This window comes from Mustela nivalis (genome assembly GCF_964662115.1).
Source record: "Mustela nivalis genome assembly, chromosome: 7".
Classification (NCBI taxonomy): Eukaryota; Metazoa; Chordata; class Mammalia; order Carnivora; family Mustelidae; genus Mustela; species Mustela nivalis.
In genome coordinates, this window is record NC_139026.1 from 105777881 (window position 1) to 105794402 (window position 16522).

A 16522-nucleotide genomic window follows, 5' to 3' on the forward strand; every position below is an offset into this window, starting at 1 on the left:
TTACTGAGAGCTTACTATGTGCCAACTTCAGTGTTTTACATTTAATTCCTCACCACAATCCTATGATTTAGGTATTTTTAGGTATTCATCATCTCCATATTACAGACAATTTTGAGGCTGATAAAGAGAATTTAGGTAATCTTTCCAAATCTCCAGCTGAGAAGTCTTGGGAGTTCACCTTGGGACCAAAGTCTGTATAGAGCTTACCTGCTAAGACGGTCACATTCCCCCCTCCTCCCTCTCCCAAAATAATGATGGACTCTACTTCCCACAGATAACCACCTACACTCTATGCCCCAGTGCATTTGCTCATGGTGTTCTCTTCATGCCAAGTGACTGCTTCCTCCTTACCCAGATACACAAACAACAAACCCGAACGTACACTCATGTGTGTCTCCAGGTTATCCTTAAGACAGTTTTAAAATCCATTTTCTGTGAAATTTTCTCAAGTCTTCCAGAAATAGCCTTTCCTTCAATACTCCCAGAGCTCTTCGTATCTCCACATATGCTTCCATTATAGAATTTACATTTGGGTTTTTTTTAAAGCGTTTTTTTTTTTTTCCATTTATTTATTTTCAGCATAACAGTATCATTATTTTTTCAACACACCCAGTGCTCCATGCAATCCGTGCCCTCTATAATACCCACCACCTGGTACCCCGACCTCCCACCCCCTGCCACTTCAAACCCCTCAGATTTTTTTTCAGAGTCCATAGTCTCTCATGATTCACCGCCCCTTCCAATTTACCCCAACCCCCTTCTATCTAACTCCCCATGTCCTCCATGCTTTTTGTTATGCTCCACAAATAAGTGAAACCATATGATAATTGACTCTCTCTGCTTGACTTATTTCACTCAGCATAATCTCTTCCAGTCCCGTCCATGTTGCTACAAAAGTTGGGTATTCGTCCTTTCTGATGGAGGCATAATACTCCAGAGTGTATATGGACCACATCTTCCTTATCCATTCATCCGTACATTTGTTTTTAGGATAAAATATGTGAGATGACCTTAGGACCAAGCAAAGCTGAGGGAGCTATACAGGAAGGTCAGGAAGAACATGAAAGGAATTTAGAGTAGCATCAGAAAGTACATGGATTTGTTGCATTATAGAGGTGTAATGATAAATGAGGATAAACTATAAATGACAATGTAATGACAAATGGGGTGGGTTTATAGCCTTGAAGGCTGATATTAGCTGTGATGATCAGGTTATGTGCAGCTTGAATCCAAAGAACATGGGCTCTAAATGCGCCCCCATGAGAGCATGATTTGAAGTCTCAACCAAAAAAAAAAAAAAAAACCCAGCCCTATAAATAAACATTTAGCTCACCCCTCTTTAGCATGAAAAGAACTATCCTGGATATGTGTCCCAGATCTTGTCCCCAGGGCACTGTCCCTGGTCACTCACAATCTCCACACACTGAGAAGGAAATCCCAAACAGCTGGGGATGGGACAATTGCCTCCTTAGTTGGTAAAGGTCTTCCACTTCCCAAAGACTTAAACCTAAATATACAGAATGAAGTAATTCAAACCTTGATTTATATTTCATGTCAAATTTGGGGATAGCCTCTGCATATTTGGTACAGAAAGTATTTGTAATATTTAGGAATTTAGCATTTTAGAACTATCAGTTTCATCTTATGATTCTAGTTTCAAACGTGTATTTTATTTATTTAGACTTTGGTTTTCAAGTTGGAAGGTAGGAGAATTTTGCCAAGTTTGCAAAGAGTGTCACGATTACCAGACTTTAATACTAGTCGCCGTATAATTAATTCATTAGCCTTACTAGATTTGCCCAAGAACACAGGAAGGTTTTGTATATTGCAAAACTTACATTGTAAAACTTAACAGAAAAAATAATTTATTAAGTTTTTACTTATAATTCATTATTTTTAAAAACAAATTTAACTAGCTCAGGAAATTTAAGTAATGGAATCATAAGAACCCCTCAAAGCCCAATGCTCTAATCAATAAATGTGTAATTACAGTTGTGGGTTGCATAAAGAAGTGTAAAAATTAGTGATTTCAATAAATTATATAATATGAAAATTTCTATACTGATAAACTGCCCTCCTAGAAACCTAAAAATTGACATTGAAGTACAGTAACTACTACTTCTATGTCTTTTTTCCTGCCTGAACTGTGAATTCACTGAGTGGAAAGCATCCTTGCATGCCCATCATCCAACACAAGAATGGCCCAAAGGGTAAGACATACACCAGCTGATACTATCTGTTCTCTCTTAGGACTGTGATTTGTGATTTATTCGTACACTCTCAAGAAATCCTCACCACAACCTACAGTGGAGGGAGGGAATAGCAACAATCCAGTCACCCAGCTGGGGAGAGCTGGAGCCTGGGAGGAACCCCGGCTGACTTGAGGGGCTGCATCTTCCCTTAACTTTTATGTTACTAGTCGAATGGATAACAATCTTTAATGCTGGGATGCTGGGACTTTGGACAGTATTATTTGAGCTGAGGAGGACAATATGCATGTGCTAGACATGGACATAAATTGTCCCCTGTGGACAAGTGACCAAGACAGAGATACAAGATCCAAGTGGAGCTTCCTGGGAACAATTTGAGAAAAGTAGAAAGGCTGTCTTCCCTACGAAACAGAAAATATGAAGAGTCTGGACAGGAGGAGATAAGCAACGGAGAGGAAGAAAATAGTTTTGATTTTGAAAATAGTTTCCTTTAGAAGAGGATTAGGAAAAGTACTGTCCGGTCATGATTTATTCAATGAACGCCCAGCAGACATTTCCTTCATGGTCAGTTGACTGTCGTGGCATTTTGATTTGGAGCTGAGGCACAATGCCAGGTAACCCAGATTAAACAGGATTCTCAGGAGCCAAGGAAAATGAAAAAGAACATCTCTGGGACTGGCCTAAGGAAGAAGTATGAGAGGATAAGCCAGGGGGACAGCCCAAAGGAACAGTTTCAGAGGGGTTGGCTGACCAGGAGGGGTCAAAATCACACAAGTTTGGTTATTGTGCTAATTCATGGAAAACCATGAATGATTAATAACAATTTCTGTAACTAGCAAGAGTCAGCACCAGAGGTACTATGGCAGCTTTTTTGCATTCTGAACTTCAACTGTGCACTCTGTCCAAGAGTGTACTGCGGCGGAGGAAAATCAGAGATCAAGTTGGAAGACTGACCCATGGAGTGACCTAGGCCTGCCTGGTCGAACAGCCAGCAGAGAACGTTAGGTGCTTGTGTTGCACAACTGGCAGGCAAGAGAGGGGAAACACTACACTTCTGCTCAATGCTGTTTCCGATCTTTACATTCAAGCACTGTCACCTTGCCCAAACCCACCTTTGATCCCCAAGACAAGACTACCACATACTTCTCAAAGATTTCTGTGCATGGATCACAGCAATAGTAGGGTGGTAGAGCCCCCTAAAGGCATCTAGAAACTCTGTGGGTACCTCTGGTTATCGCGATGACTGAGGAGCACCAGCAGCACGAATCAGGAATGGTAGGAGTTGAAACACACTAGAATCTAACTCTATTTTACAGATATAAGAAACATCTGGCATGGGTTTAATAAATGCTGATTTTTAAAAAAAAATTTTTTTAGTATTTTACTTATTTGAGAGAGAGTATGAGAGAGAGCAAGTGAGCATGAGTGGAGGTTAAGGGGGTAAGGCAAAGGGAAAGGGAGAAGCAGACTCCCTGCTGAGCAGGGGCTCAATCATAGAACTCTGAGATCATGACCTGAGCCAAAGACAGACGCTTAACTGATTCAACCACCCAGACGCCCCCACACTGCATTTTCTGAGAATACGATCACTATAAACCTAGAAGGGATTATATTTTGTTTTGTTCTGAACTTTGCAAGTAGTTGTTCACTAAATACAGAAGCTGGTACCAAGAACAGTGGCGGTGCTCACAGTGTTTTGGTGACCAACATGACCCCTCCCCTGTGATGACAGGCCAGTTTACATCTGTGCCCATCGTGACCACCTAGCGGAGGCGAGAAAGCAACAACTCCCTCATGCCTTCTGTATGGCTGTGCACACATCAGTACACAGCCATATTATGTACTACAGTACACATATTATGTACTACAGTACACATATTATGTACTACTTCCATTTCCTGTTTGTACTAATAGGACATTGTATTTTGATTACATGTTGTAGAAGCTAGGGCTTTCATATCATATCAGGATAATAAAGGACACATTAGAAAATACAGGAGGTGTTGGCCATGACAGTAAAGAAAAACTATCTTGACTGAATCATGGTTTTTAGAGAAAGCAAGTATGTGGCACCATGAGTTATGATACAAATGAGAAACAGCACTGCTGGAACATGTAGATTCTGTAAGAAAAGATGCTCTATATTATAGAATTATGATTTCTTTTCAGAGCGCACCCGCCCATCTGTGTGCCTACCGGCTGGCTTGCAACCAACCAGGGTGTCATCCGAAATAAGTCCTCTGCACTGAAGACAAAAAGGAAAGCTGGTATTGGGTTCATTTCCCTAGAACACGATTCTCACATCTTACTGTGTAGAATAAACTGCCATGTTTAATAAAAATAAAATTGCTGGGTCTTTTTTTCTAGAGATTCTGATTTAAAATGTCTGGGTGGGGGGCACCTGGGTGGTTCAGTGGGTTAAGCCTCTGCCTTCGGCTCGGGTCATGATCCCAGGGTCCTAGGATCGAGCCCTGCATCAGGCTCTCTGCTCAGCAGGGAGCCTGCTTCCTCCTCTCTCTCTCTGCCTGCTTGTGATCTCTGCCTGTCAAATAAATAAATAAAATCTTAAAAAAAAAAATGTCTGGGTGGGCCTCAGCCATCTGAGTAATGGGAACGGCCCCACTCAGTTACAGTATTTCTGCACATCGGTGCTTTTCCACCCATGTGCATACACATCTTCCAGGGTCCTTTCTAAAATGCAGATCCTGATCCAACAGGTAGGGCCTCGCATTCCACATTGCTGCATGTCTTTCCTTCTTTCTTTTTCTAAGATTTGCTTATATGAGAGAGAGAAAGAGAGAACGTACATGAGAGGGAGAAGGGGGGGGAGAGGGAGAAGCAGACTCCCCACTGAGCACAGTGCCCAACACGGGACTCAATCCTAGGACCCTGATATCATGACCTGAGCTGGAATCAAGAGTCAGAAGCCTAACTGATGGAGCCTTCCAGGCGCCCCAGGCATTCTGGATTTCTAACGAGCTCCCAGGTGATACAGATGCTGTTGGTCCATGATCGCACTGAACAGCACACTTCTGTCCATCTGGGGACAAAAGATTCTGCAGCATGTGAGAGTGCAGGTAGAAAACTCACCCTCCACATTCATGCTCCTTACTCTGTGAGGACGAGATGGACATTACCAGAAGTGAACAGGGTTTTCCTGGTCACCCCCATCATACTGACCAAGGGGCTGCAGGGCAGTGGAATGCAGGGGCCAACCTTGGGTCACCACAAATGGTAGTGTGCTGGCTTCATCACAAATGACGGGAGTTTTTAATCGTACTGCACTGAGGGACTTGCCCTCACCACACCAACTGTTCACATGGATCTTGGCTGTGATGTTAACAACTTTTATAAAAAATTTTAATTCCTAAGCATTGGCATTACCGAACAGAGCCCCGGCCTTGCCTCTGCACAGGAGAGAACCCACCCGCACCCACGGATCTGAAATCACCTAGATGTTGTCCAGACAGCAGCAGGACAAAGGCCTCGGGGAGTTCAGATCCAAGCAGAGGACTGAGGAATTACTGCAAGTCACTGGAGAACCCACGTCTACAGACAATGTTTCTACATGTACTACCTAGTTTTTTAAGTATATGTAGATGAAAATACCTTAAGTGTGAATAATTCAGGTTAGTTATGGGACACTATATACCTTCTCAGTTAATAGATATTAAAAGACAATCACATATCACTCGGGGTCATCACAATAGCTGGACATTAAAAAGGGGTCCTTATCTTCCAAAACAAATGCCAGAAATAGCCTGACATAGGGAAATTCAAATCCTTCAATATCTCAAAGAATAAGTGATATGTATCATTATTAAATATATATTTAAAGAAATTATGTATATAAATGACTGAATTTCTCATCTTATAAGTGAGGAAAGAAAAAGCTGCAGCAGAATTTATCCTCAGGTGATTTAATAGACGGATCTTATTCATTATATACAGGATTTTCTAACGACAGTGGGCTGGTCACCAGTCGGGTAAACCAACAGACACAGAAAGCCCGGGGCAGCACAGGGGCCACTAAAAGTTGACAGTCTTGGCTGGCTTCACATCTTCAATATCGGACAATAACCAGCGGTAAGTACGGTGGCGCCGCAGCACCTCGATGGCCTTGAGCTCCAGGGGTGTGGCCTGAATTCCAAGGTCTTCCAAGCCAGGCAGGTGAGGAGACAGCATGTCTGTGATGTGAAGCTGTGGACACACAGAACCACAGAGAACTCTGAGAACTGACCAAGAACACAAAGTGCTATCTCACTAACCCCTGAAACACTCAAGCTGGCCTGAGTCCCATTACCAAGACTTGTTTCCAAAGGACACATGCTGGTTTTGATTCCTGGACCTCACTAAAAGTAGATCACAGAAAAAGAGCTTTAAAAAGAAAAAGGCAAGGTCACCAAATATCAGCGTAAAGGTCCCCAGCACTACCACGAACAAGAAACACTGGGTCCAGATGAGCCATTCCCCAGACTGAATGAGAAATCAATCTGCAATGGAGAAGCGCCAGCCACATTGTCACAGTGGCTTCACAGGAGGTCCAGGAAGAAAATAAAACAGAGGCTAATGCAGAACCAGCCCATTCCCCAATTCTCCCTTGTGCATGGGCTTCCTGCTTCCGTTTGTACTGCTGCATTAGGGAGATAATTGGTGTTTATTCCTTGCTAAGAGATAATCCATTAACCTTTGTGCTTCTACTATACTTTGCCTGGTTGACCGATGCTCACCACAGATCTAAAAACACCAAACCCATTTTGTTTGTAGAGGAGGAGAATGAGCTGGAAGACTTCCACGATCCCAAACCATCCACAAGTGCATGAAGAGAATCAGTGTGTATATAGAGCACCTCACTCCTACATCCTCCCCACCTGACTAAGGCTGCAATTTTTACTGAAATGCTAAGAGGCAGCCTCCAAATCGAAAGCCCATGCAGCCTACTGTATTTATCAAAGCCCACTCCATTATCAGTGTAAGAGGCACATTTGCACAAGACACGCTCAAGTATTTGGACAGTCAGTCCTCTTGTCTGGCTTTTCAGGAATGTAGAAGGGATATCTTGAAAACAGTCTCAACTTTCTGGACACAGCTGATCAGAAGGGAGGATCATGCCTGTCCCATCCACATCTGTTCCCCAAGGGCTACTTTCTCATCTTCTCTCTGTTTTAACTTTTAGGTAACACTCAGAGGATCATTTGACTATTCTTGTTGAGAAAGGTCAACAGGTCTTCAAATGTAGAGACAATATGGAATTTTTATTTTATTTTGTGTTCTTCCTCAAAACACTTCTACATGCAATGTGGGAGACTAGCATGGGAGACAGCAAGACAGAAAGAACCAAAGCTCTGGAACCCAACACTCTGTAAAGGGACAAAACAGGCAGCCCCAAACTGGTCAAGAGAATACGAAAGGAATAACTGACCTACTTGGATTAGGGTAGGCAGAGTGGAGACCTTTCTTTAAGCCAAAAATGTTCAATGCTATTACATACACTTTCAGAATACAAAGTTGGAAAAACAAAAACAAAAACAAAAACAAACAAACAAACAAAAAACCAAAGGGCCGGGAGAAGCAGGAGCAGTTAAGAGTTGGCATATATTTTGAGGGTTGCCTGAATAATGCCCGCTGATGGTCTATGGCTGTGCTCCACAAAACAGCAGCTGCTGGACAAATGTGGTAGTCTTCATTTAAGTTTAAATTAATTAAAATTAAATAAACTTCAAATCTTATTTCTTCAGTTGCACTAGCCACTATTTCAAATGTTCAACAGTTGTACGTTGCTAGTCTCTATGTTTTGAACACTGTAGATTACAGAACATTTCCATAACTGCAGAAAGTTCTGCTGGACAATACTGGTTTAGACTGGTAAGAGAAAGTAATAAATCAGGGGAGAATTCCTAAATTTTTGGCTTGAGCAACAGAGAGAACAGTGATCTCATTAATTAAAATGAGAGAGGCCAGAAGAGAAGCAGGTTTGCAGTTCTAATTGCGGAGATGTTAAGTTTCAAAAAACTGTATTAGATCCGAATACATGTAAGAGTCTGCAGCTGGGAAGGGTGAGGAGCAATTCAAGGCTGGAGATAAAAATGCAGCCGTGAGCTCACAGACAGCAGCTGGAGCATGAGAGGAGGGGAGAGTCGTTCAGAGGTTAAGCAAAGATACAAAAGGGCTGAGGACAGAGCCTGTCAGTCCCCCAACATTTACAGATCAGGGAGAAGAGGGTAAACCAGGAAGAGAAACTGAAAAGCATGGCCGAGTGAGAGGAGGAAAAAGCAAGGGAATATGGAGATGGCCAGAAAACAGACTGGCAAGTGAGGGTTCACAGGGAGAAGGGATGATCATAGGTAGTCCGGATCACATATAACCTGGAAAAGAGCAGTTTGTGGGGAGAAGTGAGAATAAAAGCCTGAATGGAGTGGGTTAGAAAGACTGAGGTAAGCAATGGCTAACAGCAGGAACAGAGAGCTCTTCTGAAGAGTTACGACTCAAACGGACCCAGACAAACAGGACGGTGGCTAGAAGGGACAAGGGAGGGCTTCACCTTTAAAAAAAAATAGAGCCCTGAAGGCATGTTTGTGTGCTGTTGGGAATGATCTAGCCGAGAAGGAAAACAGATCACATCTGAGAGAAGCCAAGGGAGCATCCCCACAGCCCGAGAAGGCTGAGATGGGGTGAGTTTCAGGGCCCAAGCTGCAGGGCTTGCTTCAGATAGAAGGATAATGGACAACAGCATGCAAATAACCCAGCAAGCAAACAAAAATCAATTCTAATTTATCCATCTCTGTAGTTCTCTGCCCAGTACCTGGCCGGAGAGATATTCATCACATACTCACCCGCTCCACTTTATCCCTTGTCGTCCAGGGTTCAAACGGACTCATTTCAAATAGTCGTGCTACCCACCTAGAAAAAGGAATAAATATGGTGCATGTGATAGCATTTCCACACCCAGTACTCAAGCTGGCCTCCAAGAAGCACCGGGAGAAAGGCTGCCATACAGGTGGAAGCTCACTGACTGTTTTGTTTTGTTTTTAAAAAAATAACCAATGGGGCGCCTGGGTGGCTCAGTGGGTTAAGCCTCTGTCTTAGGCTTAGGTCATGATCTCAGGGTCCTGGGATCGAGCCCCGCATCGGGCTCTCTGCTCAGCAGGGAGCCTGCTTCCCCCTCTCTCTGCTTGCCTCTCTGCCTACTTATGATCTCTCTCTCTCTCTCTCTCTCTCTGTGTCAAATGAATGAATAAAAAATCTTAAAAAAAATAAATAAATAACCAATATCCTGGCACCCCTACATGTGAGTTTACCTTTCCTTTTAAGCTAACCCAGCCCGACTGCCGTAGCTTGTGGCAGTCCTGTTCTCCACGGAAGATACAACAAATCCAAACAAATGAAAATTAAAATAAAGCCATTACTACCAACAAAATAAACAAAAATATCTGACGTTCAGAGAAGTCAATGCCATCTAATCTAATTTAAACCTCACACATTCAGATATGCTGCTGTTAAAAACACCGGGCAAGCCAAGTAGTAAGGAAGATGCAAATTGTAATCCTTAAAAACAGGGTCCCCCGCTGCAAAAAAAACAAAAACAAAAACAAAACAAACAAAAACAAACAAACAAACAAAAAATATCCCAAGGGAACCAAAAAACTTGAAAAGTAAGGAGATGCCTAAGACAAATGATTCAAATCAGGAAGCAAACAGAAAACCCAGGACAAGAGTACCACCTGTCTCAATTAATGGCATCTCTCCACTCTTATGAAAATAGGGTTAATAAGGTTTTCCTTATCTGCCGAGCTCCTGTTAAGTATCCTCGGAGCAGGGGGTCTCACCCTGAGTCCAGGGAACCCTAGGAATTCCTCAGGCTCCCCACAGAGCACTGGGGCAAAGGCTGGGTGTTCAGGTTCTGAGGACACCCATCACTACAGCTAGAGCAGCTCTGCCTCTATCTGATTTACCTCGTAGGCCTCCAGTGGGTCATTGAATGCGGGGCTCCACAGCTTTCTAAAAACTTAAAAACATCATTCTAGTATGCATAAAAAAATTAAAAAGCAAGCTGAAGATGGGTCAGAATTTCTCCAGGAGCAAATAGAGTCTCAGAGTCCAGACAACCGGTCCAGATGGCACTATACTGGACTATTACAGCATAATTAAAACACGCACAGCAAACCTCCAACTCTGTGCTCTGGCTGGGTGTTAACAGAGAACTTCTATTCTCCACTTCTGTGTCCTCGACAGGCCACTCCGTGTACATATGCCAACTCCACTACGCGGTAATTCTCAATTTCCTGCTCAGCCAAGAAAGCAGCTCCCTGCAGTCTGGCTTATGGCCCCTGAACTGCACCAAAGCCACTATCAAAATGACCTCACTACTGACTCCAGTGGATACTTTTAAGTCCTTCACCTCGTCTGACTTTTCTGTAGCCTTTCATTCCACAAACACTGCCAAAGTGCCTACTGTGTGCCAAGCACTTTTCCAGGTGTGGGAGACACAGAAGTGAACAAATAGCCAGGATCCCCTTCTTGAAACAGTCATTTCCTCCCTAAAACACCCCCTCCTATCCCTATCTAGGCTTCCAAATGTTTCACTTCTTTCACCTAAATGTCTGATGACTCACTTTGAGCCTCTTGATAAATTTCTCTGACACTGCAGGTCCTTTAAACAGAGGTATTCCTCGTGCTTGGCCCCCACTCTACTCCTTCACGTGCACTTTGTGCTCTTCCCTACCCACGTCACTCAGAGTACTGAGGATGAAGGAGACGACTTAACAAACAGAACACCCCAATGAACAGTATCATCACGCTGCAGTCTGCCTATTTTTCCAATACCTGTGTTAGATCACAAGCTTTTTAAGGGTTTAGAATAATATCTTGAGTCTCTAATGCCTTGCCTCAGACATAGAGGGCATTTGGGAAATATTTGTTGAATGAATTCAGGAGTGAAATGCCATGTTGGTTTGTAAGTCAATCCCTGGCAAACTGGATGCAAAGGTCTCCCCGACCAGACCACGAAGTTGTGACATGATCATTCTGATATTCTAAACCTGCAAAGGGAAGAAGTGAATCAAGAAGCAAGACATGAAGAAAGAAGATAAGGTATCACAAGATCAAGAGTGAATCAACCCAGCTCCTTTCCCCAGTGACGTGACCAGATTGGTTTAATAAAGAAAGATCCTTTCCCACATCTGGGAGAGAGGTTTGAAACAAAGGGAAACCTGATTGATCCTTTATACAACCTGCTGAGCAAGACACTTCTCCAAATTAAAACCAGTGGTTTCTAATGAGAGAATTTGAAGAACTGCAGATTTAACCTCTTAATACACATTGTTTTTCTCACCCACACTAAGCACATTTCCCTTTCTTTGACACTTCTGGGGCGCCTGGGTGGCTCAGTGGGTTAAGCCGCTGCCTTCGGCTCAGGTCATGATTTCGGGGTCCTGGGATCGAGTCCCGCATCGGGCTCTCTGCTCAGCAGGGAGCCTGCTTCCCTCTCTCTCTCTGCCTGCCTCTCCATCTACTTGTGATTTCTCTCTGTCAAATAAATAAATTAAAAAAAAAAAAAAAAAAAGAAGGCGTCATGGAGCCACTGTCTCTTTCTTTGACACTTCTGGTTCTGTCCTAGAGTAACACCAAGACATCAGAAGCACCTCCGAGTTAGAGATTCAGAAGCTCTACTGTAACAAACATTCTCCCTATAACCCTAGATGACAGCATTACAAACAAATGTATGGCGTTAGCTCTATTTTAGAAGGCATAAAAAGAAGCACTTTACTTACCGATAGGCAAAATGTGGCAAAGGATATGGCAGGAAGGGTCTGTGAGCCACAGCAAAGGCATACTGCACCAGGTCGAAAAGGAGGTACCGATTGGGCCTACCAAAAGAAAATTTGTAGTTCCCCAAATTATTCACTCCTTGCCAATTTTCTTTTTAAATTTAACAAACTAACATTTTTCTTATGAAAGACGAAACACATAGCACTATAGTTAATACAGATTGGCACAAAGAAAACTCACCCATAATTCCATCAGAGATAAAGTTAATATATTTAATGCAGCCTTCTCATCCCCTTACAAATACACATTTTTTTGTTTTTACAAATGTAAGATTACACAGGTCTTCCTATTCTGTAATGCCTTTCATTTAACATTAAATCCCAATCACCTTTCTATGTCACTCAATATTCTAGTGCATGTTTAACAGCACATAAATTGCACTGCATACAATCATAACTATTGGATAAATTCCCAGTCTCGGGGATATTTAAGTAATTAAAATATACTTTTCTTTTATGAGATAATGCTTCAATGGCACTCTTACAGTAAACATTTGTACTTATCCATAATTATGTATTTACAGTGTATTCTACAATGGAATTGGCTCCAACTATGCTTGGAAAATTTAAGGCTTTTATTGAATATTTCCAAACTGCCTTCCAAAAAGGTCATATCAATTCACATAAATTCACATAAAATGCTAGCAGCCTCCTCACCAAAAATGAGTTTAGTCATAAAACTGCTGCCAATCTGCCCTAACAATGGTACCCCAACATTCTGATTTGCATTACTTTAATGATAGAGATTTTTTTTTTCTTTATATAGTTTTGGCCACATACACTTCATTTCTCTCTTTCTTCCTAAAGCCCTATCTATAAAGAATGATTTCTAAGAATGCTTTATATGGGGAGGGGGGGTGCTTGTGCATACATGTGATGATGCGTAGGGGGAGGGGAGAGGAAGAGACAGACTCCCACCGAGGAGAGAGCCTGATGCGGGGCTCGATTCCAGGACCTGGGGACCAGGACCCAAGCCAAAGGCAGACACTCAACTGACTAAGCCTCGCAGGTGCCCCAGAATTCTTTACATTTAATGACATAGTTGGAAATATTTTTTGCTGTTTGTATTTTGCTTTTTAATGTTTAAATGTTTTGTGACATACACAAGTTTAAATATTTCACTTAAGCAAAAGTTCTGATATATTTTATGGTTTGATTTTTTTTTAGAAAATCCCTCTTAGGCACCTGGGTGGCTCAGTGGGTTAAAGCCTTCGGCTCAGGTCATGATCTCAGGGTCCTGGGATCGAGCCCCGCATCGGGCTCTCTGTTCGGCAGGGAGCCTGCTTCCTCCTCTCAATCTCTCTGCCTGCCTCTCTGCCTACTTGTGATCTCTGTCTGTCAAATAAATAAATAAAATCTTTAAAAAAAGAAAAGAAAAGAAAATCCTTCCTTAGTAACTAGTGACATAAATTCCCACTTTTTTTTTTTTTAAAGGATTTTATTTGAGAAAGAGAGCATGAGAGGGGTAGGGTCAGAGGGAGAAGCAGACTGCCCACTGATCAGGAAGCCTAATGTGGGGCTCGATCCTGGTACTCCAGGATCATGACCTGAGCTGAAGCAGATGTTTAACCAACTTGAGCCAAACAGGTGCCCCTCTACATATCTTTCTAATGTTTTGAGATTCTTTAATCCATAACATGGTAGATCATTCAGTAAATGGTATTTTATCTTTACCTTATGTAGATATAATACCAGTTACTGAATGATCTACCCTTTCCCCATATTTTGAAATGTCACATACTATATTCTTACATATACCTGAGGCTGCTTCTGTTCCACAGATCTGAACAGTTTTGTCCTGGTATAACCTAGTTTTAATAATTATTATTGCTTATAATACATTTTAATATCTCTTCACCCGTTTGCCTAGACCCCTTTGCCTCAGAAAGTCTGTGAGAGCTCAAGAGCTGAATAAACGTAATTAATAAGCGAGAAACTCCTCATTCTGACATTTTAACAAACAAAAACAAAAACAAAAAAACCATGAAAATGTCAGCGAGGGAAACTATCTGACAAAGGCCTCAAATAGCTTCCTTCAAGTTCCAGAAGGATGTGTAAGGATCACTGCAGGGCATACATGCTATGCCAAAAAACAATCTGTAATCTTCACTATGACAAGCAATACTGGTATCAGGGGTAAACTAATTATATGTAATACACTTGCTCTTCAGTTGCTCTGAAGCACTTTGTGTTCCATTAACTGTGACTCAAAGACCCGTTTAAGTGCCTCCGCTCACAGAGAAAGGCACACTGAAGCCTGTGTCCTTCCCAGCTAAGCTTTCATGGTTCGGCATTATAGTCATTCCTTTGCAAATACCCTCAGCAAAACCTTGTCCCCAGCTGTCTCTCCACTATACTAGCATAGCCAAGTCCCTCTTCTGGTTCATACAAGTATCTGTCTTCTTTGTGCCAGAACCCCAGAAAGACAGAATTGGAGAAATAATACAATGGGACTAACTGACTTCACCTATATTTCTGATCACTTTCTTCGAACAGAAGACTCTGTTCCGCTGTGCTACCTTACTCTGCTCTCCTAAGAGCTGTTCTTCTGTGCTCCCCGGGAAAACTTCCTGTCTTTTCCCCAGTCCCTCAAGGTTTCCATATACCTCTCTGACCTATCCCCTGCCTTTTAGTGGATGATCTCCCCACTTATCATCATTTTCTTAACAGTGCCTTCTGAAATACAAAAGTTTTTCATTTTGGTGGAGTCTATTTTTATCATTTTTTAATGATTTTTATCACTTTTATCTATTTTTATAAAGTATGCTGTTGATATCACATCAAAAAAATCTCTGCCTAGGGGCACCTGGGTGGCTCAGTCATAAGGTTAAGCATCCAACTCTTGGTTTTGGTTCTGGTCATGCCTCCGGGTTATGAGATCGAGCCCCATGTCCAGCTCCGCACTCAATGCCGAGTCTGCCTGACAGTCTTTCACCCTCTCTCCCCCTCCCCCTTTGCTCCTCGCCCCACTCGCACTCTAAAATACACACATACACACACACATACATACATAAAATCTTAAAAAAATAAAATAAAATAAAACTCTGCCTCGCCCAAGGTCTAGATCATTTTTCTTCCAAAAGTTTTATAACATTAACTCTTACATTTAGGACTCTAATATATTCTGAGTTAATTTTTTCACGTATTGTGTGAAGTTAAGGCCCCATGTTCAACTTTTTTGCATATGGATCTCCCAGGACCATTTAAGGAAAAGATTATTCTTTCCCCACTGAAGTGTCACAGCACTTTTGTCAACAAATCATCTATAAACACAAAGGTTGATTTCTAGACTATCAGTTCTGATAATTCATCTATATTCTATTCTCATGCCAGTATCAGTCTATGGTTTTAGAGTAAGTTTTGAAATTAGGAAATTTAAGTGCTCCAACTTTATTCTTCTTTGTCAAATTGGTTTTGGCTATTGTGGATCTCTGCATTTTCATATAAATTTGGAATTCATTTGCCAATTTTTGCCAAAGCAAAAAACAACAAAAAAACAAAAAATCTCCTGGAATATGGATAGGATTGGCTTGAATCAACAGATGAATTTGGGGAAAACTGCCATTTTAACAATATTGGCTCTTTCAGTTCATGACCATGAGATGTCTGTTTACTTAACTCTTTTTTAATTTCTCTCAGCAGTGTTTTGCAATGTTCTAGATACAAGTCTTATTTTTGTTAAATTTATACCTAAGTATTTTATTCTTTTGATGCTATTGTGAATAAAATTATTTTATTTTTATTTTCAGATTGTTCATCTGCAAATATATGGAAACCCAGCTGCATATGCTGATCCTGTACCTTGTGACTTTGTTGATTTTATCAGTTCTCACATTTTTATGTATATATGGGTCTATAATAGGTATTTAATGAACAAATGATGGATGGACCAAAATCCTATAGTTAAAAACTATGAAAAAACTAGGAGCAAAATTAAGGTCTTATGCTTCTGTCTTCACCTCCAAGTGCTGAGAAATAAGCCAAGTTTTCCCCTGTGCTAAAGAGACAGAAAGAGATACACAGATGCCTAGCTACACTTACACTAGTCACAAAATACGTACATTGCCATGCCGAGCACTACTCTCCCACCAATGTGCCAAACAAGTATGGCGCACTACAGCCTAGCAAAGAGACTGGAGGTCTCTTTCCCTCAAGGTAAAAAGGGAAAGGGCTAAGAGTTATTTCCAGCAAGTAGTAAGCAAAGTCTGTAAAGACAGTTCTATTTTCTTGTCATCGGAATCCTAGTCTGACTAGGATCAGATGTCTTTGAGTCTAGTGATTTATGGACCCTGAGCTGAACACAGTTTTTGTAGCTAATTCTCCTGGAGTATATAACTGTGCTAACACAGTGAATGAGGAACTCAGAGAAAGGCATACATCCTGCAGCTGCAAGATATAGAAATGTAATATGGTTTTTAACACTGACAACAATTTTACTAAACTAAGCCTTCAACAAGTGAAAAACATAACAATGCATGAATTCAT

General features: G+C 41.6%; 1 protein-coding gene and 1 long non-coding RNA gene across 2 annotated transcripts in view; one reads left to right on the forward strand and one right to left on the reverse strand.

Annotated features, from left to right (window-relative positions):
* The first annotated feature begins 788 nt into the window (after nucleotides 1-788).
* LOC309870099 lies at nucleotides 789-6369 on the forward strand. The gene is made up of 2 exons (XR_014314487.1): nucleotides 789-4050; nucleotides 4081-6369. It is a non-coding gene; the product is annotated as an uncharacterized lncRNA (long non-coding RNA).
* Nucleotides 6115-16522, reverse strand: part of NDUFA9 (NADH:ubiquinone oxidoreductase subunit A9) — a 35569-nt gene continuing 25161 nt past the window's right edge. Inside the window, exons 9-11 of the mRNA XM_082742198.1 lie at nucleotides 11981-12076; nucleotides 9044-9110; nucleotides 6115-6410 (exon numbers count right to left, since the gene is read on the reverse strand). Of these exons, the coding sequence (XP_082598324.1) occupies nucleotides 6240-6410; nucleotides 9044-9110; nucleotides 11981-12076 (334 nt within the window). The 3' untranslated portion in view covers nucleotides 6115-6239. The remainder of the gene's footprint in view (nucleotides 6411-9043; nucleotides 9111-11980; nucleotides 12077-16522) is intronic.